General features: G+C 32.9%; 5 protein-coding genes across 7 annotated transcripts; 1 reads left to right on the top strand and 4 right to left on the bottom strand.

Moving 5' to 3' along the window:
* Nucleotides 1-208: 208 nt before the first annotated feature.
* Nucleotides 209-1,565, bottom strand: LOC101218597 (RING-H2 finger protein ATL29). The gene has a single exon (XM_004136347.3). The coding sequence runs from the start codon at nucleotides 1,461-1,463 to the stop codon at nucleotides 423-425; it is 1,041 nt and encodes a 346-aa protein (XP_004136395.3). The 5' UTR covers nucleotides 1,464-1,565; the 3' UTR covers nucleotides 209-422.
* A 1,525-nt stretch (nucleotides 1,566-3,090) lies between these two features.
* Nucleotides 3,091-6,369, bottom strand: LOC101210161 (zinc finger CCCH domain-containing protein 12). 3 transcript variants are annotated; one of them, XM_011654344.2, is made up of 3 exons: nucleotides 5,459-6,369; nucleotides 4,889-5,294; nucleotides 3,091-3,874 (listed from the first exon to the last, which is right to left on the bottom strand). In XM_011654344.2, exons 1-3 carry the CDS (start codon nucleotides 5,828-5,830, stop codon nucleotides 3,633-3,635), a joined length of 1,020 nt encoding a protein of 339 aa, XP_011652646.2. In that variant the 5' UTR covers nucleotides 5,831-6,369; the 3' UTR covers nucleotides 3,091-3,632. The 3 variants fall into 3 exon arrangements, with proteins under 3 accessions (XP_011652646.2, XP_011652645.2, XP_004136190.3); XM_011654343.2 differs by having other exon boundaries at nucleotides 3,091-3,910; nucleotides 5,459-6,354; XM_004136142.3 differs by having other exon boundaries at nucleotides 3,091-3,910; nucleotides 4,889-5,291; nucleotides 5,459-6,351.
* A 1,867-nt stretch (nucleotides 6,370-8,236) lies between these two features.
* On the bottom strand, nucleotides 8,237-8,585 carry LOC101210897 (dolichyl-diphosphooligosaccharide--protein glycosyltransferase subunit 4A). Its single transcript, XM_011654342.2, has one exon. It carries the CDS (start codon nucleotides 8,583-8,585, stop codon nucleotides 8,472-8,474), a length of 114 nt encoding a protein of 37 aa, XP_011652644.1. The 3' UTR covers nucleotides 8,237-8,471.
* Nucleotides 8,586-14,282: 5,697 nt separating this feature from the next.
* LOC101218835 (hypothetical protein) lies at nucleotides 14,283-15,648 on the top strand. Its single transcript, XM_004136348.3, has 3 exons — nucleotides 14,283-14,835; nucleotides 14,951-15,123; nucleotides 15,261-15,648. The coding sequence occupies exons 1-3, from the start codon at nucleotides 14,338-14,340 to the stop codon at nucleotides 15,361-15,363; spliced, it is 774 nt and encodes a 257-aa protein (XP_004136396.1). The 5' UTR covers nucleotides 14,283-14,337; the 3' UTR covers nucleotides 15,364-15,648.
* A 2,450-nt stretch (nucleotides 15,649-18,098) lies between these two features.
* LOC101211146 (uncharacterized membrane protein At4g09580) lies at nucleotides 18,099-20,850 on the bottom strand. Its single transcript, XM_004136146.3, has 4 exons — nucleotides 20,366-20,850; nucleotides 19,165-19,435; nucleotides 18,908-19,078; nucleotides 18,099-18,635 (listed from the first exon to the last, which is right to left on the bottom strand). Exons 1-4 carry the CDS (start codon nucleotides 20,557-20,559, stop codon nucleotides 18,510-18,512), a joined length of 762 nt encoding a protein of 253 aa, XP_004136194.1. The 5' UTR covers nucleotides 20,560-20,850; the 3' UTR covers nucleotides 18,099-18,509.
* Nucleotides 20,851-26,502: the final 5,652 nt, after the last annotated feature.

Below are 26,502 nucleotides of genomic sequence, written 5' to 3'. Positions count from 1 at the left end.
TTAAAATGGTGGAACAAAAACTAGACAAGAGTGTGACAATGCCCTAAAGCAAAAATTAAAATCACTATACAATCTCATAGTTTCAAGTCATGTGGACGTACATTTTAAGTCTCAACTCATCCAAATTTCTATCAACCATTTTTGCTCATTAATCTTTCGTAATCACATTATCAAAAAAGAATCAGCATAGAACTATACATATATCTCATTGAATAATATATGATATCTTCTATGAATTACAATTCTTTTCAATAAAAAAAGAAAGTCCTTTGAGAACAAACCTAAAAGGAAAACCACTACTCTGTTTTAGAAAGAAAAAGAAAAAAAATATCAAAACTCTTTTTATAGTTACAAATCTCAATACATCACAACAAAACTGATAAACTGAATAAGAGAAGAATCAAAGTGATAGATAAAGTTAATCATGGCGGCTTCGGTAAGTTAGGTCGATCATTAGATTCAGAAAGCTCTGAAAACCCACCACCATTGCCAGAATTACGCAAGAACTCATCAAAAGTCACACAACTTCCTGTCCAATTATGCCCTCTAATGATCTTAATCTTTATATGTTCCGGTAGTATCAACTTATGTTTATCTTCCCCTTCTCTTCTTGATTTCACTATCGAATGTCCTGTCGAATGGCTCCTCGAAAATCTCTTGAATCTCTCTAATTCCTTCTCCTTCTCCTTCTCCTCCTCTGTTTTTGTTATACCCTGTTTTCCCTTCTCCGAACAAACAGAGGGGCGGTGATCTTCATCGGCATCGCCGATGACGTCGTCTATGTCGTCATCAATGTCAATACTAATCGCATCTTCAATAGATTCATGATGGGAAATTCGTGGTGGATTATCAGTGTTAGAATCAGGATCAATCGGCTTATCGGAAGAATCTCTAGGGGATACGGAGTCGAGGTCCCGACGACAAACAGGGCAGGTTTTGTGAGAGTCAAGCCAGAGATCAATGCATTCTTGATGGAAGACATGGCAACAATTAGTGAGGAGACGAAGGAAGCTATCGTCGTCGAATTCAAGCAAACAAATTGCACATTCTAATCCGATTTTATCACTACGAAACTCCTTGATACCGGAGTAAGGGAAAGTAGGGAAGGAGTTGATGAGAAGAGGGTCAAGGCCTGGATGAGGAGCAGGGGAATCAGAGGTAGGGTGGAGGAGGTTACCAGAAGGGGAACGTCGAAGATTGCGAGAGTGAAGGAGAGACTCCATAATGCAACGACAAAAGTAGATGGAAAAGAATCCGATGAGGAGAAAGGCAAGGAGGATGAGAGTGAGGATAATGGTGAGAGGAGGAGAAGAATGGTCGTTAGTGGGAAAAGGGGGACGAGAGAAATCAGTGGACATCGGCCGGAAGAACACATGGAGGGGGAAGGAAGAAGAAGAAGAACAAGAAGAGGAGGAAGAAGAAGAAGAAGAAGAAGAAGAATGAGAGTTAATAAAGAAACTCATGTTGTATCCTCATGCTCCTCCTTGTTGTTATAAATGAGTTGCTTTCATTAATAGATTGATAGCATTGGTGTTTAAGGTAATGGAGATGGAGAAATTGAGGAAAACTATCATCCACAATCACCATTTCCATAATTAGAGACAGAATCCTTTTATACTCCATTCCTTTCATGACCAACACACATTCCTTTTTTCTCTCCTTTTAATGTGGCTTCTATTTTCCTTTTTGTTCAACATGTGTGGCTACTCCTCACACATGCAAAACCTTCAAAAACTCCACCTCCACCTCATGCATTTCCCCTAAATTTCTCCTACTACCACACACCATCAAATGCCACCAAACCTTTTACATTTTGTTTCATCAATAATATTGTAACCATTTGTACTTTTTAAGTATATGGACAAAAACCTTTTATCAACACTCATCACCTCCATTCCCCATTTCTCTCGTTTACTTCATTCCATAGGGTATACCCCTTTTCTATTTTGTTGATATTTATATCTTCTAAACCCTAGAGATTTGGTACTTTATTTATTTGCAATGTTATCCATCATATCAAAATTTAGAAGCTATCCGGGTACCCTAAATAACCCAAACCATCTACTACAACATGGATAAAGTTGGATGTTAGGACTACTAGAGTAGGTCGCAAATAATTAATATTTTCGTGGATCTTTTAATTGAGAAGATCAATTAATTATTAAGAATGCTAAAACTTGTTTTAGTTCCAAATCCAAACAAAAATTTTTAATGGTCTATCTTAGAGATATCATATACAAAGAAAGATAGTTGTCATCACTTATATATATAATCATTCTCTTATCTAATAAATGTGGGACTTTTGTTTCATTTCCACCACCATTATAAACATAAACATAAAATATGAACTTGTAAAGAAGAAGAAAACAAAATTGAAGCAACTCATAAGAGACATGAAATCCTACCATGTTGGCCAATGGATAATCCTTCATAGAGATGATTTTGTCAATCGAGGATGACACTATTGCAACACTTAATTTGAAAGGATGTGATTTCATATCAAAACTAGTTGAAAATGAAGAAAGTAACACATCTATCTTATAAGGTTAATGAGTTTTTTTTATTGCTCTAAATAGTTTCCTATCTTACTAATAAAATAGGAATATCACCAACAACTGAACAGAAAACATGTAAAAATGTTGATTTTGATACCAAAGAATTCCTAACTTGGCAGTAGATTTTCTAAAAGTTTCATGGGGCATTCAAACTCTAACATTTGTATGATTATAAAGAGGGGGAAAAACAAAGAAAACCATTTCGTTGTAACCCAACAAAATCTCTGTTACCTAAAATTTCTTTTCTACACAGTTAATTTCTCAACAAACAAACAAACTGATTCACATGTTATGACAAAAACCCTTACCTTTGACTATCTAAAGAAACACTTTATTTTTTTTGTTTACTTTTTTGATAAAAGAAAAGGTTTAAGTGTAAAATTGACGAACATAGTTATCTCAAAGCACACCAAAGTCCTGAATTTTCATAATTCTCTCCATGTTAATTGCAAATAACATTCAATTCAAGAAAGTTAAACACTTACAAACATTGCAAAGAGACAAAGCATCCAATATCAACAGCAAACATGACAAATGAGAGAAAGAAGGATAGATGAAATATCTGTAAAGAGAATATTGTAATCTACAACACATTATACAAAAAAGGGGAAACAATGTAACAGTCTAACTACCAACACTACAATGTGGGAACCTCAGCAATCACAATGTCAATGTATAAAAATTGCTACCCTGCCTCATTTGAAGGACTCATATTCCCAATTACAATAAGGTTAAACATTTCCCAGAACGCACAAGAATTAATCAATTATGAACTAAGAAGGGGTGGTGATGACATTCATACATTTTTCTTTTCTTTAGAAGAAAAAAGATTACATTAACTACAGAAGATAACAACTCTAACAGATAAAGACCATGTGCTTCAATTTTCTCAAACCTCCGAACTGAAGTGGGGTTGAGGACGAGAATAAGAAAAGAACCAATCGAAACTTAACCCGAACAAACAGAATCTTCATCTGCCAAATGCTTATGAGAGACCACCAAGTCCATCACAATGTCTGTTAACTATGGAACTTTTAAGTTCTCGTTATTCACGTTCAGCGATCACTTGGATACCTATTATTCAATGTCATCAATCCAATCACCATATATCCGACTGATTTTATCGGGACCCTTCCACTTCTGATGAGTTCTCTGCCCTGGCCTTTGAATTACAATGGTCGACCTCTGTGATGGAACCACCACATGGTAAACATCTGAATGAGGTGCTGAAGGAACAGAAGCAACCAAAGTATCGCCAGGAGCTTTTGGCAATACACCCTGCTTCAGGTCAGGAGGTGCAGCTGAAGAGTCTCTAGTTTCTGTCTCCATAAGCCCACCGCCATAACGGTGCAATTCTGTGGTTAATTCAAAGTATTAAATCTAAAAGCACTAAAACTAAAGAACTCATTCAACGTTCCTTTTGATCAACAAGACACAACAATATCCTAATCGGTTAACCGACTCAACCTATATGGCTACATCAAAGTTGACATAAATCTGGGTGACTCAAAGAAACAAAAGCATCAAAAATCATGGGAAAGAATAAAGGCTAGTTAGATATATATGCATGAGCCTGACAACAAGTTCTCATAAAAAATACTCAACTAGAATTCTATACTTTCTGAAAACACTCCCCAAGTAAAATTGATTCTTTTTTGTATTAATTGACAAGATGTATTTAATGAACAATAGCATTATAGAATCTTAAAAATTTCCTTATATTCTCCAAAGTCATTTAATATTCTAGATTGAATCCGAAAAAATCTTCACTAGAATGTTTAACAATGGTATCTACAAACTCTTCAGTTGATTTCAGAATCTTGCAAGTTGAAAGAAAATCTTACATTGTTAAAGTAAAACAATACAGAATTAAACAGGAAGTATGGGGAGTAAATGGACTCGATTAAAGATTTATGTCATATGCATGTGTAGATACTAAAGAAACAAGCTTAGGCTACACAAGGAACCATTTTTCTATAAAATCACAACGAAAGTCAAGCAAGATTGAGCAGAGGTAACCATAACCTATAGCGTATCATAAGACCAATTTCTTTCAAAGATATTAGAAAGATTATCTTCATCCATGGCTTGGGCCTTAAGTGTTGAGCACCGACAGACTAAGTGTTGAACAGCAATGGATATTATATACTAATAACCTAAGTAGTGATTTCATGTAGATTCCATCTAATCACACACCAACAATCACTGAGAGACTGTAGAGACATAATCTTTCTTTATTGGAACATTTCCCTTTAAAATGTAGAATCATATTACAAATTTACAATCATTTCATTACCAAAGGGAGAGAGAGAGGAAACTACGAGGGAACATACCAGCAGCACCATGAGCAAAATGGCATTTGTTCCCAAATGGACAATATCCTGTCAACTCCCACTTGTTACAAATCCTTGTTTTCCAATTTGAAGGCTTTGTGTTGGATCCATTTCCTGAACCACCACCACCACCTCCACCACCACCACCACCACCACCACTGTATCCACCAGGACCCAAGCTTATTGCTACACTCTCTCGATTCTTTGACTGCTCATCATGAAGAAACGTACAACTATCCCCATACGGACACCCCTCCTCTGTGTAAAACTTCTTGCAGTGTCGACCTTTATACGACCTCTGCGATTCAGAACCAAAATTCGATGTCCCAAGTGAAGGAATTTGAAATTCCTCCCTTGGCTCCGATAATACCGCCTTCTCTTCCTCATGGGCGGCCACAATTTCCTGCTGACAAGACTCAGTGCAATAAGGAACTCATGATATTATATTCAACCAATTTCGTAACAGAACTGAACTACCCCAACTATGGATTTCAACTATCAAGCTAACAATTAAAGAAAGCAAATAACAAAAGAAAATCTCAACTATTAACTAAGAACCAATCCTAATACCTGCCAATTGTGTGGTGGTCGCCTGAGCTCCTCAATGCTATGAGCGAAATTGCAATTTGTGATGTAAGGACAAGTTCCAGCACGGAATTTGCAGCAGAGTTTGGTCTTGAAAAACATTTTTCCGATCGCTTTCGATCGATTCGAAGATGTAACATCCTGTGAGCTTCTGGATTTTTTGTTTGGGGGTTCGCTACCGGACCGGCTTTGAGATTGCCTTTGATCATAACTCGAATTGGAAGGCGTATCAACAGACCCATCACCGCCATTGTTCCAAGCTCTGTATTCATCTTCCGTAGCCCAAACTTCCCCTGGCCAATTCTCATTGCTCGTCCCAGAGATCACGTGAACCACGTTTCCTCCACTATAATCCATTCCAAATAATCACACCCACCACGATAAAAGAAAAAACCCAGAAATTATTACATCCAAAAAGCTACAAAATCGTCACACACAAAAAACACCCATAAAACCCTAATTGCAGAGACATGGTTACCAAAGGTTTCTCCAGCTTTGGGAAACTTTTGAAGAGGAATACACAAATGGGTTTCTTCAAACTAAAAAGAACAACAGTTCCCGGAAGTTGAAAGGTGAAAAATTAGGCCACCCCATTACAAAAATGGAGAAAAAAAGCAAAAGAACAGATCGAAGAAGAGAAGAAATGCGAGAAAAAAAAAAAAAAAGAGTTAGTAGGAAGAAGAGAGAGATCTATGAAGATGAAAAGAAGAACAAGTGAGCGAAAAACAAGGGTAGTTGGGTATTAAAAATGGAAGGAAAATAGATAAGAGTAATAGAGGTTAGATTTGAAGTGCGATAGAAATGATGGGATAACTTGTAAGAAGAAAGAACAGAACAGAGAAGGATTTCCAAACTCTCCACCCTATTATTTTGTAAAAAGAAAAAACAATTAACTTTTCCTCCCAAGATCTTATGCCTTTCTCTCAATTAATGATCTCCAAAGATTTCAAATTGGAAGTGACATTCATCTTCTAATCATCTACATTTAAACATAAAAACTTTAGCAACATTTTAAAAAGCCAATAGTATTAATAAAAGTTACAAGTTTAGTTCTAATAAATTGAGTAGTGTTTAATATACTTTTTTTAAACATTCTTTATTAAAATTTTGAACTTTAAATTATGTTTAAAAGACTTAGACATTAACTATTTGAACTTTCAACTTGTGTCTAATATAGATATTCAAAATTTTCAAACAAATATATATACATATATATATGGATACAAGTGAAGTCTATATTGTGCAAAGAGTTGGAACAAGTTTGTTGATGTTGGTCTTTGGACAATGGAAGCTTCACCTTCCTCAAGGCTTGAGATGAATATAAAGATGAGTTTTGTTTTGGTGGCGTGATTGCCTAAACTAATTGCTCACTACATGTCATGAGTTCTTCTATCATTGCTTGTGGAGGAGATGTGTCTACTATGTTTCTTATGCTTCTTAATCAAGTATCCATAGCTCTTTTATACTGCAACCCAAACAATCATATTTGGTGTTTCTTTCTTTGCAAGCTTGTGAGAGATCTTGAATCCGTTGGATGTTTGTATCTTTGTTTTGATTGCTTTTGTCATTTGACATGGACGTAATCATCTAGTTTATTTTATTGTAGTATCTCTCCTAGTTTTCAGTCTACAATCCCTCCTAATTCATAACAACGATGTGAGTATCAAAGCTATCGTTTTTTATTCAAATGGTGATGTTATGTTTGTTGTAAAGAGACATTTTTTTAAAAAGACTCTGTAGAGCACATTGTCATGACCTTAAGAGATTCAAGTTAAAATCACTTTTGTTGGCCATAGGACATTAAACATCGCCAACCATATAAAAGATATCGATAATTTTGACTATAAAAAATTATGGGCTTTTTTTAGGAAAAACAAAATGCAATTAAAACTATATTAGATAGGTGTTGTCTTTCAACTTTGCCTTTTAGGAAAAATGCTAAAATGACACCGCGTTTTTCCTATTAGTTTGAAAACATCTCAATTAGTGTTCAATTACAATTTTAAATTTAATAGATCTAGCATTAGAAAGCAAAATTAAAAGAATAATAAATAAGTTGACAATGGTGAAAAAAAAAAAGGAAATTGTCCCTTTCTTTAGGGCTTACTATTAAATTAATATTGCACCATGGCGACACAAATAATCCACATTCAAAAGATATATATTTGGTTATGACATAAATTAATATTCAATAGTTAAAACATTTATTAGAAAAATTATTCATAAAACAAAAGACATATGGGTTTTGTAAGCAAATTTTAATGCAATAAAAAATGAATACAAACACATAAAAAACTTAGTACAAACTTAATGCAACCAATGAGAATCAAACAAACTAAAATCCCACATGGCTTTCTAAAAATATCTTTGTTTGTCACTGTCTCCCCCTCTCCTCTTGAATGAGCAATTTCATCTTGGTTGGATCACACAATACTTGTCAAATAATAATTAAAAATATATATCTTTTCAAGTGTAGGATGAGAAATAGAAACTACAACGAAAGAACGTGTGAAAAGGAAGCTCGTTTTGAAATTATACACCAAACTTTCAAAAGTATCCGATAAGTCTCTTAATTTTTAATTTGTATTTTAACTACAAAAATGTAGGATAGATTCCTAACCTAGGATTTAAAGCCTAAAAGCATCCATTAAAATAGATTTAAAATTAGATTGTTCTATTAGGTATAAATATAAATTTTGTGTTTCCTGGAGCTTTGGATTTCAAATTTTGAAAGAAAAAAGTAGGGAATAGATGAAGGACTAATTAGACACAAAAATAAAAATTCAAAGACTATTATAAAATCACTAAAATAGGCTTCATTTGTGAAGGAAACAATGTCTTCACCGTCGAGCGATACATTCTATACTATGAAGAGGTTAAAGTTTTGATCTAGTGAAAGTAGTGTAGCAAAAGGAAGAGTAGATAACGCAAACCAACAATAGTGTAAACTCCATCAAGTTATAGCTGTCTCCATGGTGAAGAAAATTAGAGGAGATGATTAGTTGCCCTCATATTTTGGATCAGCCATCACATAGTGAAATGCTATTACCAATACAAATATAAAGATTCCAAGAAAATTTGCGAAAAAGCCGAGATCTTGATCATCAAACATCTGTAAAACAATCAGGTTAAACATTAACCACAATTCTTTAAACAAGTGTTTTACACAGGGTGTCAGCTTGAAATAGAGCTTTGTATCAGATGGACAATTATATTATTAACAAATGAAAGAAAATTTAAGAATTCAAGGCAAAACTAACAGGTTTCTAACATTTCTCAACTCTTGCATTCAGCAGAAATTACGGCAACCCATAAAATGAATTGAAAAAACATATGGAATGTGCTTAGTTTCTTGGCAACTCCAACAAGAACAAAATATTAGTGAAAATGATCTCAACTCAGTTTTTATTCTTTTCCACATCAAGTTGAGTCACGGTTTTTTCTTTTGCACTTCTACAATGTGTAGCGTTGTTTCCTTGGCACACTCTGAACATCGAGAAACTGGACATTTGAAAACGAGTACTCATACGAATATTCTAGAACCGTTACTACAAATAAAATGTATGAATCTTAAATCTATCAGCATTTCATTCACATCACACATTGGTCAATATTAACATGAAAGTGACAAGCTTGGTTGTACCTCTTTCAAAATGCTAAAAATGATTTATGATGATTCAAAAAACGAACAACCCTATAAGGTTTCCAGATCTCCCCTTTAATTTATTGGAAATTAACTCTCAGGGTCGGCTGCTTTTGCTTCAATAGGTGTACATGTTGTTCCTCTGAGGCTTCGCTATCAATTAAGGTAAACTTCTAACAAGAGAGATGGAGGTAAGAAGTTGGCTAAGGAACTCAAAAGGTTGGAACGTATGAAGGGAAGAAAGCTTTCACAAAAGTTGAGGTGTCTCTGACTTTATGACGAAAGTGGTTTTGCACAACGTATGTGTGAGTGTGTGTGTCGGGGGTAGGGGGCAAATATTGTTACTCTTCTGGAATCCAAACGTCAATATTATTATCGTCAATTGGTAAAAAGTTTACAGGGTAAAAGAAAGGTGTAGTGTGCAGGCCTTAAGTTTCTGTTACGGTGTCTTTTATTGAGATGGATAAATTAAAGGGTTGTTCTTTGTTTCAATTCAGGAGCATAAGAACAACCAAAAATATCATCAAATGCAGATCAAAATAAGCAATCAATGTTTCAGAAGCAGAAAGCATAGTGCTTGTTCTCAATAAAAAGAAACAATGGTGCTTTAAAAAAAAATCCAATCAACTCAGCAACAAGCTCGCCACATGTTTTACACACACTCACTCACTCCAGAATTCAGAGCCATCAAACAAATCTAGAACTTCAGGTTTCAATTTTCATCAGATTAGTCCTTCAAAACACCAAGTTCTTTTTTTTGGGTACAACAACATGTAAAAGTTGAGCAAGCAAGCTGGAGTTGGAGATTCCAAGCTATGATTTGATCAAAATTATAATGCCTTAACTGGGTTAAGATATGTCAAACTTAATTAGCATACTCTGAAAATTGGAACTCCATGGCATAAATCTAAGTTACCCTTTATCAAAATGGGAAATTGCTAGCAGGATCTAATAACTCTAAAAAAACCCTGAAAGCTAAATTAAATAAACCCTTAGACCTTATACAATCCAAACAGCGTTACACTAGAAATGATCAAGAATGTTCAATTCCAATCGGTGTTACCAATTGGGAAGTCTTGTCTTAGCAGCTATACAAAAAAGGGGGTAAATTATTCATAAAAAGGAACCCAACAAACAGAATTCTTAGGGTTTGTCATTGGATTCTGAAGGGAAATTACAAGGCCAAGCTGGGTAGATCTGGATGAATTCAACAAAATTATGAAATAAAAATCCATGGACCAAGTGGAGAAAATGTAAATGAAAAAAAAACAGAAAAAGAGATGAATTACTCTGATGAATCGTTCGTTGAGTTGGTAATTGCTGGAAAAGAAGATGAGAAATGCAGCGGAGACTGAGAGAGCGTCGTGCGGTCAGCGATTGAGAGGGGCGGGAGCAAGCGATTTGGCGAGAACGAAATTATAATTCTTTTGGGGTTCCCTTTTGAAAATATTGCATTTTTTGGGGGCGATTTTAAATATTTGCTTATTTATATTTATTCTTAGACTAAGAGTTCACATGAAAGTCACCTTGAAAATCATAATTAATAAATTCATTTGGAAATTTGAAAAAAATCATACAATTATGGAACACATGAGTTAGGCTAAAGATTGGACGAATAATTATGTAAAAATTGATATAAGGTTTGATAGATATGGTCAAATTTGGAGAAATTTTAAAAAATATAAGAATTTGGTATAAGATTTGAAAAAGTTATATAATTTTGGTAAGGGCTAAGTTTCTCCTCAAAACTCTCCAACCTTTTGCTTTATAGAAGGCTAAGTCTCTCTTCAATCCTTTGGGGGAAGACTTAATAGTGCACTACCTAAATACGAAAGTCAACATATGCAATATAAATACAAATTCAACAACAAAACTTCTATCTTTGATATTTCAGAGTGTCATATAACAAATTCAAGACATTTTTACACTGTCATATAATAGATTTAAGATATTTCTATACCCTAAATGTCTCTTCGGTCATATGTTAATTTTGGAGTGTAATATATATAAGAATTTGTATAGTTGATCATTCATAATCTTAATCATATGCTTTCTTAAACGTACCTTTTGCATTAATTTTTATAGTAACTAGCATCACATTATCTTCTCCGAATCAATAGTATTTTTTTGAGTAGTTTGCTAGGAAAGAAGAAGATGAATATTCAAATTCTCACATCTTTATTTAGGTGCAAGTCTTGAAACAGAGTTTGATGGGTAAATGTGGGAAGTGTATTGGCTATGAGGGCATGAGAATTCTTTGACTTGCCCCTCTTGCCCAAAACGAACCTACACAACAAAGAACTATTGTTTTTAACTGTACATTGGAAGATATGGAAAAAGATAACATGGGATACGAAGATGCAATAAAAAGGCAACAATCTTCTGAACCGAAGAGTATGTAGGTCATTGGATGCAAAAACAAAAACAAAGCTAGATGTTCGATTTCTTTTTCTTTTCTTTAAGAAAGCTATTAAAGACAATATATATTAATCATCAAAACAACAACCTTATCGACTCCAATAACACAGAAAAACCAATCAGAATAAGATGGACTCATATAAGAAAACAAAGCAAATTATTTGACCAAAGTATGGGCCACAATATACAATTAGAAGGGAAATACATTAACTCCCTAATATTTAACCAACTAATAAGAGCAAAGCTTCAACATAAAGAATCTCATAGGAAAAAAAGAAAACAGGAGAGAAAGGATGGACTGAACCACACATAAGCAACATCAGACTCGATCCAAAATTTGCCTAAACCCTATTTCCTTTGCAAGCCTCAAACCAGCAAGAATACCATGGATTTCTCCCACTTCAGCTAGAAAAAATATACACCGAAAACATACATCCACAACAATAAGATCACTCACCTCATTCTATACCACACAACTCAAACCCAACCCTAATTATCTGGACAGAAAGCAAGTAGCATCCACATTTATTTTCAAAACACTCATCTCCGACCAACACCATTGACCCAACCTCAACACCACCATTTGAAAACTCCGCTTCAAAACAACAACTTCCACCACCATAGAAGTTAGATATTTACTATATAATAATTAGTGATCGTATAATAAATCATTATGAGTTGTTTCATAAGATTAGTGGCACATATTTATGTATTACTTTTTTAATAATTGATTTATTATCTATTGTCTAACACTTCCCTTCTTCTTACTTAAACATAATTACTATGTACTTGTGACATTAACTAAGGATCGATTAAAGATTAGAAACCATATTTGGGTACCTCATTTTGGCTCACATTGTAATTCATATCATTAGTATGAAATTCTTAATATGTTGAGGGAATGGATTATAATAATCGAATGGATAAAGTAGTCAATGAATTGAAACATTTTATTAAAAAATCAAAATTTAAAGGAGAAAGAAAAAATACTGCCCATGTTTAAGGGGACAGGTTTCATTTTTCTTAATATTATATATATCTAAGAAATAAACATCATGTCCACTTTGTTATTTCTTCAATGGATATGAATGGTGTGATGATGTAAATTCATGAACCTACATTGAAGTACTAAACATAAAGTTACTAACATTAAAGGAAAACATGAAGTTATTGAGCAATATATACTTCAATTGAATAAAATATAAACTTCTTTACTAATTTTATTATTTACGAAAATTATGCTATTTTTTATAAATGCAATGAACATAATTTATAGATTTTAAATTTTACATTTAATTATTGTTGAGCCATTCTTGTAAATGGATAAATAAAAATACATCATTTAAAAAATGAATTAGGAAGTCAAAGCTTTAGAAAAATGTAGAAGAATTAAGAAAATAATATGAATGTGCCAAATGGCAGAAGAGTAGAATAACCACGTGAGAGGATCACACGTGGGAATAGATGCGCACATCCATCCGTCGGTTGCACGTGCTTGCGAATCCCACGGTTCAGTTTGCTAGCCACTATTTTCCTTTCTATTTTTTTATTACAACAAATCGATCCATCCAATCCAATTTTAATTTTACTTTATATATATATTACTTATAATTCAATTATATGTATAGAAAAATTCTCAAAAAAGAAAGATTTAAATCAACTATTAAGAATTTGACCTATTTTCTAAGTTTTAAAATATTTTTAATTTTTTTCTATATTTAAAATTTTCTCTTATATATTAATGCTTCTATTTTTGTTTTATTTAATTTTATTGTTTTTTAGAAAATTTATTCCCCAATAACTCTTAAAAATATTTTGTTAAGAGCCTTCCTTATATAAATTTAAATTGAATTCCCAATCCTAATTTAATATATAAAAACAATTAAATTAAATTTATACATACCAACCTTTTTACCTTCTTCTATAAATAAGATCTAAATAAATGATCTCACTCTCTCAATTCAAATATTCAATTTAACTCAATTTAAATATTCAGCTAGATCAAATTTATTGATAAAGAGTTATTTAAGTTTAAAAAAATTCTAACTATAACAATTAAATTTGGTCTAAAAATTCTATCAATCTAACGTTTCTGATTCAAAGTAAAGACAAATAAAGACAAATAAGAGGAGCAAAATCAACTTATAGTGAATGAAATTCAACTCATAGATGTTTGAATACTTCACATGGCATTGATGAGTGTGGTAAAGTGAACGTTGACTAAGATTTTCTTTTTTGAAAATCAATAATAAACATAGCCTTAAATTTATAAAACTTTATGTGAACATTATTGTTCATAGTTAATTTGTTCTCTATAAGTTTTTATTTGCAGTGGGTTCGAGGTATTTGACTATCTGCAATCAAATTATAATATATAAATGCTATGTATTATATCCGCTAAGGTTGAAGAACTAAATTATTCTAAAATCAAAATTTATGAAGTAAAAAGTGTTTTGTAACCTAATGAGTAGTTTAATGTTTAAATTTATACAAGTTTAAAGCATAGGGCATATAATATAAAGTGTTTATATATAATATGATTGCTTTTTGCTTTTTGCTTTGTGATTGTGATTTTACAAAGAGAAATAGGAAAAGAAAAAGGAGAAGAACCGACTCCCCCGGAGTAGGCTGTTCGTTAGGAATTCACGTGCAGACACACACGTGTCGCCATCTCTAACGTTCTAAACATCAACACCCATCCCCAAATCCAACGGTGAACACTCCCCTATATATATCCATTCACATTCAAACGTCTCAACCAATAACACACAATAACTCCGCCATTTCATAACCCTTTTCAGCTATGAAGTCCGCTCTCCTCCGAACCGGCTCCGTTCCCCTCCTCTCTCCCACCACCACACCTTCCTCCTCCTTCTCCAACAACAAACAACCGTTGTATGGACTTTTCTCCTCCCACAACAGCTCCACTTCATCTCCCAGATCAATCTCTCTACATTATTGCACACGAAATCATTCTAATCATATCCGAAGAGCAGCGTCCGAGAGCGACATCGTACGATCACTGCACCAGGTTTCCAATACGTCCGATCAATTTAGTGGACTCGCATCTCGGTCTCGATCTCGTTCTTCTTTTCCTTCCAAAATTCCAGAGGAGGAGTTTCTAAACGAGGATCATGATCAAATATTCGACGGTGATTCCATGGAGGAGGATAAAGTATTTCTCAATTCCCCAATCGGAATTAATGACCGTAGTAAGATCGGAGCGTATTACGAACATATGCTGAAATTAAATCCTAGCGACGCTTTATTACTAAGAAACTACGGAAAATTCCTACACGAGGTACGTAATCGAAAAAACTAGAAATGATCAAATAATTGAAACTCTGTTTGGATCTGAATAATCGTGAAACGTAATCGGATCTTAGATTTAAATATGTCGAAATTGATGGATGAAGGTAGCGAATGATTCAAAACGAGCGGAAGAATGTTACAGCAGAGCAATACTAGCAAGTCCAACAGACGGTGAATTACTGGCACTATACGGGAAATTAGTATGGGACACTCAAAGAGATAAACAAAGAGCTCAATATTACTTCGATCGCGCTGTTTATGCTTCTCCTAACGACTGGTAATTTTCCGAATCTCTGGATCTAGAAAAAAAAAAAAACTTATCCCTAATCTTATAAACTGGATGGAAGGGTCTCTCGATCGTCTTCTGACTCAACAACAATAATAATAATGTATGAATTTGGTTTTGTGAAATAGTTTGGTGACAGGACATTACGCTCATTTCATGTGGGAAGTTGAAGAGGATGAGGCTGCTGCCTCGGCGGAGGATTCAGCGGCGGGTATGGTAAGGGCTTATTGATGGATGTTGAAGAAATTGGGTTTAGGAGAGAAAGAAGTAAGAAAAGGAGTGGGCATTTGATTATTTCAAGAGGGGAATAAATCTTTTCTCTATTTTAATTCTATACTTGAAAAGCTCTTTTACACATAGATATATTTTCATTTTTTCTTCTTTTGTTACGTTGTAAAAGTGTAAAGTTATAAATTTTTTTGGGAAAGTTTAATATCGACGTTTACTTAACAATTCGATGCCTAATGTAAAAAGCAGTCCGAATAATAAAAATGGCTCACATTTCTTTTTTTCCTAGAAGTTTTTATTTTCCTTTTTTAGAAATATGGTAACATAAACTTTTACTAATTTTATTTAGAAATTAGGTTTGTTCAAATTGTCTTGAAAACAAAGTGTTTAAATGAGTGAATATATGGTTTGGTTACTAATATCAAACATCAATAACAAGTGTAAAAATTTGTGAATCCCTGACCATGTTCCATTCCACACGGGTATATAAGTGAAGATAATCTGATCTTTCCCCGCGAGCAGCGGCCCGGCGAACGATCTTTCCCCGCGAGCACGGCCCGGCGAACGATCTTTCCCCGCGAGCACGGCCCGGCGAACGATCTTTCCCCGCGAGCACGGCCCGGCGAACGATCTTTCCCCGCGAGCACGGCCCGGCGAACGATCTTTCCCCGCGAGCACGGCCCGGCGAACGATCTTTCCCCGCGAGCACGGCCCGGCGAACGATCTTTCCCCGCGAGCACGGCCCGGCGAGAGCACGACCTATTATTTATATATATATACATACATATTAAATATTTTTATTATTATTATTTAGACATTACTAAAACTCAATCTAATAAAATTTATAAACCGGTTAAAATGAAAATACCTAAAAAAACTTGGCGGCAGTAGGCGGCTAGAATTTGCGAACTTTCTCCCTTTCTCTCTCAAAAATTTGGATTGTGAATGAATTATAACATTTCACTTTCCGTGACGTCTTGCGTTGCAAAAAGATTATCATACGAAATTAGGGTTAGACTTACTGCGACGTCGGAGGGTGCCACTTACTGCGACGTCGGCGTCGGAGGGTGCCACTTACTGCGACGTCGGCGTCGGAGGGTGCCACTTACTGCGACGTCGGCGTCGGAGGGTGCCACTTACTGCGACGTCGGCGTCGGAGGGTGCCACTTACTGCGACGTCGGAGGGTGCCACTTACCGCGACGTCGGAGGGTGCCACTTACCGCGACGTCGGAGGGTGCCACTTACCGCGACGTCGGAGGGTGCCACTTACTGCGACGTCGGAGGAGGGTGCCAGGGTGCCACTTACCGCGACGTCGGAGGAGGGTGCCACTTACTGCGACGTCGGAGGGTGCCACTTACCGCGACGTCGGAGGGTGCCACGCCACGTCCTGAAAAGTGAAACAGTAAATTAATTAGTACATTTACATTGACGTTTGTTTTCCAGCGTCGCGGAATGTGGTGTTTGGTGACGTGTTAACATGGACATAGCGAAAAGTCTAGCAACGTCGTGTCTGGCGTCGCGATATCTCCGTTTTCTTGTAGTGGAGGGATTGTTCTTCTAATACAGCTTGCAACTTCTCTTGAACCAAAAAGCCGATAATATAAATCCTTTAGAGTTTTTTAATATTTCTTGATTGCACACTGAATCCTATTATCTTAACATAAAATCTTGCTAGAAACAAATATTCGGAATAAAATTTATCTTAACATAAAATCTTGTCGGAGATCAACAAAACTTTCCAAAATTCTCTTTTTGTCATAAACGAAATAGCTAGAAGAGAGAATATGAGCCCACGAAATCAACAAACTATCTCTATGGTATGAAGTTCTTTTAAATGATACCAAAAGCAAAGCCATGAGTGTACACCCAAATGGACAATGTCATACCACTATAGAGATATTTGAAGGTTTGTTGTCTTAACAAGATCAAGTTTGAAGTCGTAGGTAAAATGTGTAAGGTAATAGAGTCATATCACAATCGCATCCACCATGCTTTCAAGTTTAGTTTAGACAAATTAGGTTTTCAAGTTTAGTTTAGACAAATTAGGTGATAGATGGTTGTATTATGAGAGATTTGAACACTTTAAAACACCCATCAAACAAACCATCCAAGTAAAGGTTTGTAAAACTTGGATTCTTGGTTTTGAAGCCCATCAGACCCCATCATGATAATGCAAATACAAGTTATCATCAACCTCATTCTACTATTGTTAATAAAGTGAGTTTAACTCCTCATAATAGTAATAAATGTAGACTCGAGTGAAATGCAAAATGATAACCTCTGCATTCTCTAAGAGTAGCTTGATCCAAAAGTTAATATAGTTTATCTTACATTTAAGTTTTAAACTTAAAGCGATATTTACTTATGTATAAATTGCATTAGGACATTAACTTAATGATTATAATACAACAAGTAACATTGTGAAGCATACTATTCTAATTTTCCATAGTGCGTTTGAAAGTGCCACATGAGATGCACTTCAAACCCACTTTTATAATCTCTCTTTTTCAACCACTTTCAAATGGAGCACCTTCAATAACCTTTTCAAATGTCATAAAGATCTTTAAAAGTGCAAAAGCACTCCCTAGGTAGCCCCAAATATTTTATAGTAAGTGCTCAATTAAATTTCATTTCAAATAATTGGTATAGATGTGAACATTAGTGATGATAACATGTGTGAGAATATGACAAAAAGGAAAAAGTTAAAAAGGAAAAAAAGAGAGTTTAGGATTGGTATTCGAGGTGAATATAATTGACTGCATTGAATTACAAAAATTCCAAAATACATAAATTATTCACAAATGAATTACGATGTTTCATTTTATGAATTTTGGTCAATCAAATGAATATGATCATCCATTGTATGAATTCTTGTCAATCAATTGCAATTATCCATAAGAGAATTGAACAATTACTGACGATCAAATCGAAATTTAATAACTCTGACCCTTCTCCCCAAACTCTCCAAAACCTCACTTCCACATTTATATTCAAACACCAAACACCAAACAATCAATATTATCATTTATCACCTTCAGTGGCTGCTCGGAGGATTACACTATATCTGTACACGGTATCAGGCTGCAAATTCGGCTCCGAGGCAATCAAAATATCCAAGCTCAAGAGTGTGTGTTAGGCCATAGAATGTTATGATTTACTCTTGCCAACTAAAGTCGGGGTCACCGACACAATTCCAATAAGAAACAATGTGGCGATCGAGTTGAAGTCGTAAAGGTCACCAACCGATCGCAGTTCTCCGAGCGCCAATCCAGCCTGTCATGGAATTCAGAACATTAGAGTCACTCAATGTACAATTCATAACAAGTTGATAAGCAACAACCGAGTCATCGTTGAGGACAAGCCTATTACCCAGTACAACATAAAGTGCAAATGCAAACTAGACGTTTCCATGCTTTTAAATACATTCTTTAGATTTGTTATTTGTTAATTTCATCCAACTATGTAACTAAGTCATAATTGTCATGCCCCTTTAGTTATCCATGACAACAAGAAAGACAAAACAACTGCAATGGAGAAGTGATTACCCTGACTGTAACATAGGCAGCCGGGATGAGACCGACCACAGTAGCAAGGAAGAAGGTATGGTAAGGCACGTCGACAATCGGAGATGCAACGTTGATGAATGTATTTGGCAAGGTTGGAGTCAATCTTAGAAAAAGCATGTAGTTCAAAAGCCCTTCCCTTCTCTTAGAAACCTGAGAGTGAATGGGAATGGAAGCCATTCAACATCCGAAACCATAAAGAATCACGTCCAAGAAAGAGATGGAGATTTGAAACTTACCTGATCTTGAAAGAACTTCACCTTGTCAGGCCAAAGTGTAAAGGCGAGGGGCTTCCCAATCATCTTCGACAGGAAATAGCACGAGGAAGCACCAGCTGTAGCCGTGAAAACGACAAGAGCAACGCCCTTGAAGACTCCGAAGAGGGCTCCAGCAAGCAATGACATGAAAACCGTTCCAGGTATCATGAAGGTTTGCATAAAGATGTAGACCACGCAGTATCCCACCAAGACCTGTGCAGTGTAGTCACTTGTATATTCCTCAAGGTGATCTCTAAAAGAAAGGGAGATAGCTTTAAACAAAATCCCAGAAAGTGATTCAAAATCTACCAATCCAGTAATCAAACACTTAAAATTATCAAATAATAATTCACATCGAAACATTCTAGCTTTTACATTTCATTGCTACCCACAAAAGTAAAATTTATGATGATAAAATGACATTTATAAATCTGCATTCCGCATTCACAAAGATATAGCACAAGCAGGACATATTCAGATGGCTCATAGTAAGAGGATAGTTGGAATGGCTTGAATTTGGTGTATGGTGCTCCGAACCAAAAGAAAAAACCATCTGATCCTTAGAAGCACATATACAATTTGTACATCCACGTCGATTCTCTAATATTTACGTCCTTTGTTTTTCGATTGATTTAATAACAAGAACAATTACAATACAAACTATCTCTAATGTATACAAGACAGTCCTGCCAAATCTCAATAGCGAAAAGCTCTTTCAAGGAACAAGCCAGATCTGATGATTTCTCATAAACAATAACTACGTGTTCTGATACAAACACTTGAATTTGAAAGAACCTCCCCCCACGGTTTCAATAACCATAAAAATGATTTGAAAGACATCTCTAAAGATCTTGAAGGTTCCCATTAAGTAAGAAGTTATCAATCATTGAAGAGCTACAGCAATAACACAAACCCAAATGACAAATTGAGAAGCCAATGAAAGCTTCACAAAGCAGAGGCACCAAGTCAATGTGGGTGCGAATTCATTCCATTCCTACTCCAAGAACAAGAACACAAAGGTATACCCAATCTACAAATCACAAGAAAAACTACCCAATCTACCGATAATAGCCAATAAAACGAAAAAACCGAACATCCAAATTCCTATATCCATCATCAAAATCCCATAACAACAAACGAAAAAACAAAAACAAAGAAACGATCTTGAACATGACAACAATACCTGAGAATCTGAAGATCTTGAAGGTTACGAGGAAGCTTGAGGAAACTGTAATCGGAGGCCGGCATGGTTAGGTAAACACAGAGAAGGCCGGAAAGGAAGGCAAAAACAACAGTTGTAAACACACCCACCTCCCAAAAACTCACTTGAAACTTACCCATCTTACCAACCACATTCATATCCCCTTTCTTCTCCATTTTTTCCCCCTCTCCTTTCGCTTTGAAACAAAATAACCCCCTTTTTCCCCTTTCTCGGGAAACAGACAGAGAAACAGAGGAAAGGGGGGGAAGGGGGGGAAGGGAAAGGGAAAGAGAAAGAGAAAGAGAAAGAGAAAGAGAAAGACGAAATTGAAATCTATTTTATAACTCCATAACCATACCACCCAATTATCTTCTTTGCTTTAGGATCACTCAAAATTGGAATGGAGAAGGAGAATATTCGGAGAAAAAGGAGAAATTCAAGAGGAAATACAGAAACCCATTGGGATGCTTTTTTGTAAAGCTTAAATAAGTAAACTCCACGGGGTCAATTCAATGGCTTTTCAAAATTATTTTCCTTCAAAATAAAAAAGAATAGATGTTTGAATTGAATAAAGGCCTTTGAATTTGAATGGCTGTTTGTTTTGTTGTTGATTTTTGGTTATTACTTCGCAATTTCCTCCTGCGTCGTATCGTTTTCAATGGCTCTAATCCACTAATTGTTCTTTTTCTAAAGATATGTAGATAGAGATGTATTGTAACGCGGAATGTTTATCCACCACTACAAAACACAAACAAATTTAGAATATCTTTTCTAAAGTTTCGTATTTCTAACTCTATAAACTCTACAATTTTATTCCAAATTCAATCCAGTTCAACATAATTCTTTTCAATTCCTCCACCATTCAAATCTTCCCAATTTTGTATATAAAAATCTCTTCAAGATCAACCCATAATCAATTTATTAGTGGTATTCCCCAACAATCATAAAATTATTGATTGGTTTCATTTAACACGTTTTCCCAATCTCACCTCATCATCATCTAAACTTCAAAATATAGTTTGTATCATTCAATTAAATTCAACTTCATAAGTTTTCTTAATTTAGTCAATTATGATTTGAATCCCCTAATTTTATGATCGAAAAAACTAAATTTTGTTTATTGATATAAAATTATTTGCTAACATGATTTTTCTATATATAAAAAAAAAGAATTAAATACAAAACATGAATCTATGTTGTATTGTGAAGATTAAAAAAATAATAATAATAAGGAGAAGAAATAAGAAATAAATAAATGAAAGACATTGCCACGTAAGCCACGATAAGCACGTGACGAGGAGGGTTACGGCGCAATGACTATGAAATACCAAAAGTACCCTTCCCCAAAAATGATTAGCATTTCCTTTAACGTCGGTAGATCCCCATGTGCCCAATTATTATTCTCTTCAAATGTCATATTTACCCCTTTGTCCTCTTTCTCCCTTTTGTCTTCTTCTTCTTCAAATACACATGGATGATGCCCTAAAACTGTCTTTTCAACCTTCCTTCCTTCTTTATTTCTATAATTAGTTTATAGTTTTATTTAGTTTGTTTCTATGTGTTTTTAGTATTTCAAATTTTCAAACAAATTTCATATGTTTTGGATTTGGATTATTGTGTTTTAATTATTTGAAGTGATTATGTTCATTTAATAAATTATATGATTCATTCATTCATTGGTTGAGCATGAATTAATATTTAAAAACAGCCTAAAGGGAATAGGAATAATATGACTTGTCATATATCTTATTTTATTATAATAAATTCATTCTTTTTCTAAAATAATTCTAATCATATTGTGTTAAGTGAGTTTTTTTTCTTCTAAATTTTATTAATTAAAGATAAAATGTTTAAAATTTTAAGGTATGTTATTGATTTAACCATTCATTATATTAAATTCATAATTCCAACTGCTTACATTTGATTTAAATTCATAATTCCAACTACTTACATTTGATTTAGATCAAGTAATAACTAAATTAAATTTTATAAATGTTTTAAATTTGTGTTTGTTTTATTTGATTTTATATGTTAGAGGGTAACTAAGAGTATAATTGGATTGTTTATGAAAAAAAAATGTTTGAATTATCTATGAAAAAACGTTTCTCGATAATAAATTTTCTTTTAAATAAGTTCAAATTTAAATGTTGTTGATTTTTCTATAAAGATTTATATATGTAATTTTGTTTAAAACCATATTTTCTCAAATTTTGTTTTAAGTGTTTTCGTGTTTAGTTTTAAAAATAAGTTATTTTAGTAAAATTTTGAAATGATAAATTTATAATCTTATTTAAAATAGCTTTAATAGAAATAAAATACTAAGTGTTTTTTTTTTCTTTATTAGTCGAAATCATCCCTAAGTTATTAGTCTATAATGTTCGATTTGTTGCCCTACGTTTCGTAGTTGAAAATCGAAAAAATTTCAAACATGGAAAAGGTGAGCAATTTTTTTCAATTGTGCCTTAATTTTTTTTTAGAATATTCCCTAATTTTGTTTTATTTTAAATTATATTTTCTTCTTCCAATTTATTTGAAGGCAAGGAATAATAGAAGGTGAAGATGGCCTTTGAAATGCCAAACAAAGACATTAGTGTTGCTTTGGAGAAAATATTGACAAGAAAATAAAACAAAATCATTAATACTATAAGTTATTGGGGCATTTTGAAGTTGGTGATATGCATGGAAATATCTTTGAGATTTGGGCCAATTATTTATGGTACTGTGGACTTGTAATAAAATTGATTCCAAAGTTTGGACATTTAAAGTATTTAACACATTACATAATTATGGAAACAAAAGCAATAATGATATAGTAATGGAGCTACTAAATAAATTCAAAGGGACCATTCTACAATTATTCTATAGAACTCACAAAATTTGACAAGTTTATCATTTATTGAAATTTGTAGAATTTAAGATCATAAGCTTCAAACAATTAATGTGCAAATTGTAATATGAATATAATAAGGAGATTCCATCTAATTAGAAAATTCAAAATATGTAGAGATATTATTTCTTTTAAACTAGGAGATCATCAAATAATTTTATATTAAAATTCAAACAACATTAATAAAATTTCAAATTCAAACTATTATTGTTAATCATAAAAAAAAATTAATTGTAATCTAACCTGATTATATGACTGACAAGACATTATCTTAAATTAAAGATGTCTAATAGTTCAGGATTCGTTTTGCATAAATAAACTTTTCTTATGTTTTCAACTCGATTTCCCGTCTTGCCTTGCCTATCCTCCTACCTCCCAACACACTAAATCTACATTGTGTTGGTGTTCATTAAAATTCAATATGAAGATGGTAAAAACCTAATGAATAAATTAAGGTTGAAAAATCAAAATAATACATTCAAATCTTAGCATGTCATGCTGACGTCACGTTGGCTAAAACTTCCTCTTTTTTTTTTCCTAAAAGAAAATGGCCCATTGGGCCTATTTTAGTGAGTGTTTTAGTTGGGTTTAATGACCAGCCCAAATGAAGAGAGAGATCTCAAAGCTTGGATTTAAGAGCTATTTGAAATTAAAGGATAAGTTATCAATTTTATCTAAATTTAAGTTAGAGTTATATTCTTAACTATAACATCTAAAGTGTGATTGTGTGATCATACTTAATTGTTGTTAAAATTTTATGACTTGTCTAATAGGCAAACAAAAATTTCCAAAAGATAATTAATTATTACATTGATGGCTCGTAAAAAACCATTTAAAAAAAACGTGTACGTAATATAGTTGTTTGTTATTATTATATATTTAAGAAACAATAGAATAATGAAGAGCGGCATAATTATGTGAGTCGATAAAGGATAAGGAGATTCAAACATATCTCTATCATACATTACTTTAGCAAGAGATTGTACTAAAACGTTATAACAACGTTGAGTTTGCATGAAGAAAAAAAACTCCATACAAATCTTAGCCAAAACCCTTAATGTCATCAACAACGAACGCCATTCCTTTAAGATCAATCATATGATATAGTTAAACCCCCCAACAATTTGACTCTACAATCACATATCGCATCACTAACGATCAAACATTCCTCTAAAGATAGTCCCAACTTTATTTATTATATTATCATTTGTGTGTGGTGTGTGTTTGGAGTTGGAAAAGCATTTGAAGTATATAGTCAACCATAACACATGGGATTGATCAAGTTAAAAGAAATAAAAGAATTTCCTATAAAAAAAAAAGTTATAAAAATCTCTCCATTTATATTTATTTGGTGGTTAGATAAATTGACTACCATTATCCCATTCTTGTTTTAAATTATTAAGTGTTCATCATGAAAGAGACAACCTCTTTACTAAAGTCTCCTTCACTTTAAAATATATTTATAAATATGTTATTTTAACTTCATATTTTATATCAAAATATATGGTGTTGAGTAATGAGTGTATATAATTTTACCTAATTATAACATAGAAAAAAAGAAAATAAAATTCTAATTAACAAATAGATATTTAGACCCTTCAAATCTAACTAAATTAAATTCAATATATTTACTCTAATTTTAATCCAAATTAATAACATTTATAGGTTGTGTATGAGAATGGAATCCATTCATTAATTAATTAAAAACAGCGATCTTATCTAATAGTTTATAAAAAAGAAAAGGTTTTCCACTAACTATATTATATAAATCCCAATGATTTATTTGTATATATAAAATGAGTCTTTATCATAATATATTATTTGCCACTTTTGATAAATCCTTATCCTGTGAACACTCAAAAAAAAAATTAGGTCAACCCATTTTAATGTTCTTTCTTGCTCTTCTCTCTTTCTAATCATATATATACATATAGTTGATTAATGGATAAGGGTTATTGATTCAATCATATTCTTTCTAAGATTAACATAATATTCTAATTTTCAATAACAAAAATAGTAATTAGTTATTAATTCAAACACTAATTATGGTAAAAAAGAAAAAGGACCTAAGTATAAAAGAAAGGGGGAAATCAAAGTAGGCTACCCAAAGCTTAAATGTTTTCAAGCAAAAAGATATTTGATTAAAATTGTTTTTGAATGAAGTTTTTACTATTCATTTTCTTATTTAAACTAATAACATAGTAGTAGAGTGATCGTAAAAATATATCTTGTATATATAACTTTTTTTTAACTCTGAAGATTACAAAAAAATTTTGAAAATTAAATCGATACATAATTTCTTTTGGGTATAGCATTATTATGGCTAAATTACAACTTTTTCTTTATATATTACTTTTTCTTTTATAAATAACTGTATTCTTTAAATAAATAAAAAAAGAATATATACATACTTTAGAATTTTAAATATGAACCTTTTTTATATATATGTAACGATATATCGATTAAAATAGTTTGTATTCTCTTTGAAACAACAATTTGTGTTTGTTAAATAATTTTTTCAATCACGTAGAAAATTACTTATATTTTCTATTAACGAATCAAATAACATATACATATCACTGTATATATATATATACAATATTACTTATTTTGCAATATACCATAAAATATGAAACATTAAAAATAGAAAAAGTTTGCTTCCAAAGATTACATATACCTAATCAAATTAATGTATTGGATATTCTCATATGCTATTTTATAAGGATAACTTTTATCCATTAATCCATTAATTAAATAATCAAAAAGGACAAAATAAAAATGTATTTGTCTATATATATGTATGTATGTATATATACATGCAACAATATTGTCCCTTTCATTAAAAAAAAAGCAATTGACACCCTTAAAACAACAAAAGAAAAAAGAAACTTAGAAATATTTTAAAATTTATAGCGATGTGGATGAGTTCATAAGAATATTTTTATATTACCTATCTAAGTTTTAACTAAAATAATATATATGTATGTATGTATATATTCGGAAGATTAATTGGATGTATAGAGAATTAAATTGTGAAAGAAAAAGTTACGTAAATGATTTTTCTTTTTTTAGAAAAAACAAATTTGTGGTGAGAATGAAAAATGGCCAATATTCGGATAATGTTAGAGACATAGAAAGGGGAGAATAATTCATATAGATATAAAGAAATGCTAAAAATAATGTCTCTTCTAAAAAGAAAAAAGGATGCTAGAAAGTTCATTTTCCCAATATT

Source organism: Cucumis sativus, chromosome 3 (genome assembly GCF_000004075.3).
Source record: "Cucumis sativus cultivar 9930 chromosome 3, Cucumber_9930_V3, whole genome shotgun sequence".
In the NCBI taxonomy this organism is placed as follows: Eukaryota; Viridiplantae; Streptophyta; class Magnoliopsida; order Cucurbitales; family Cucurbitaceae; genus Cucumis; species Cucumis sativus.
This window is presented reverse-complemented; position numbering and strand designations above follow the sequence as displayed.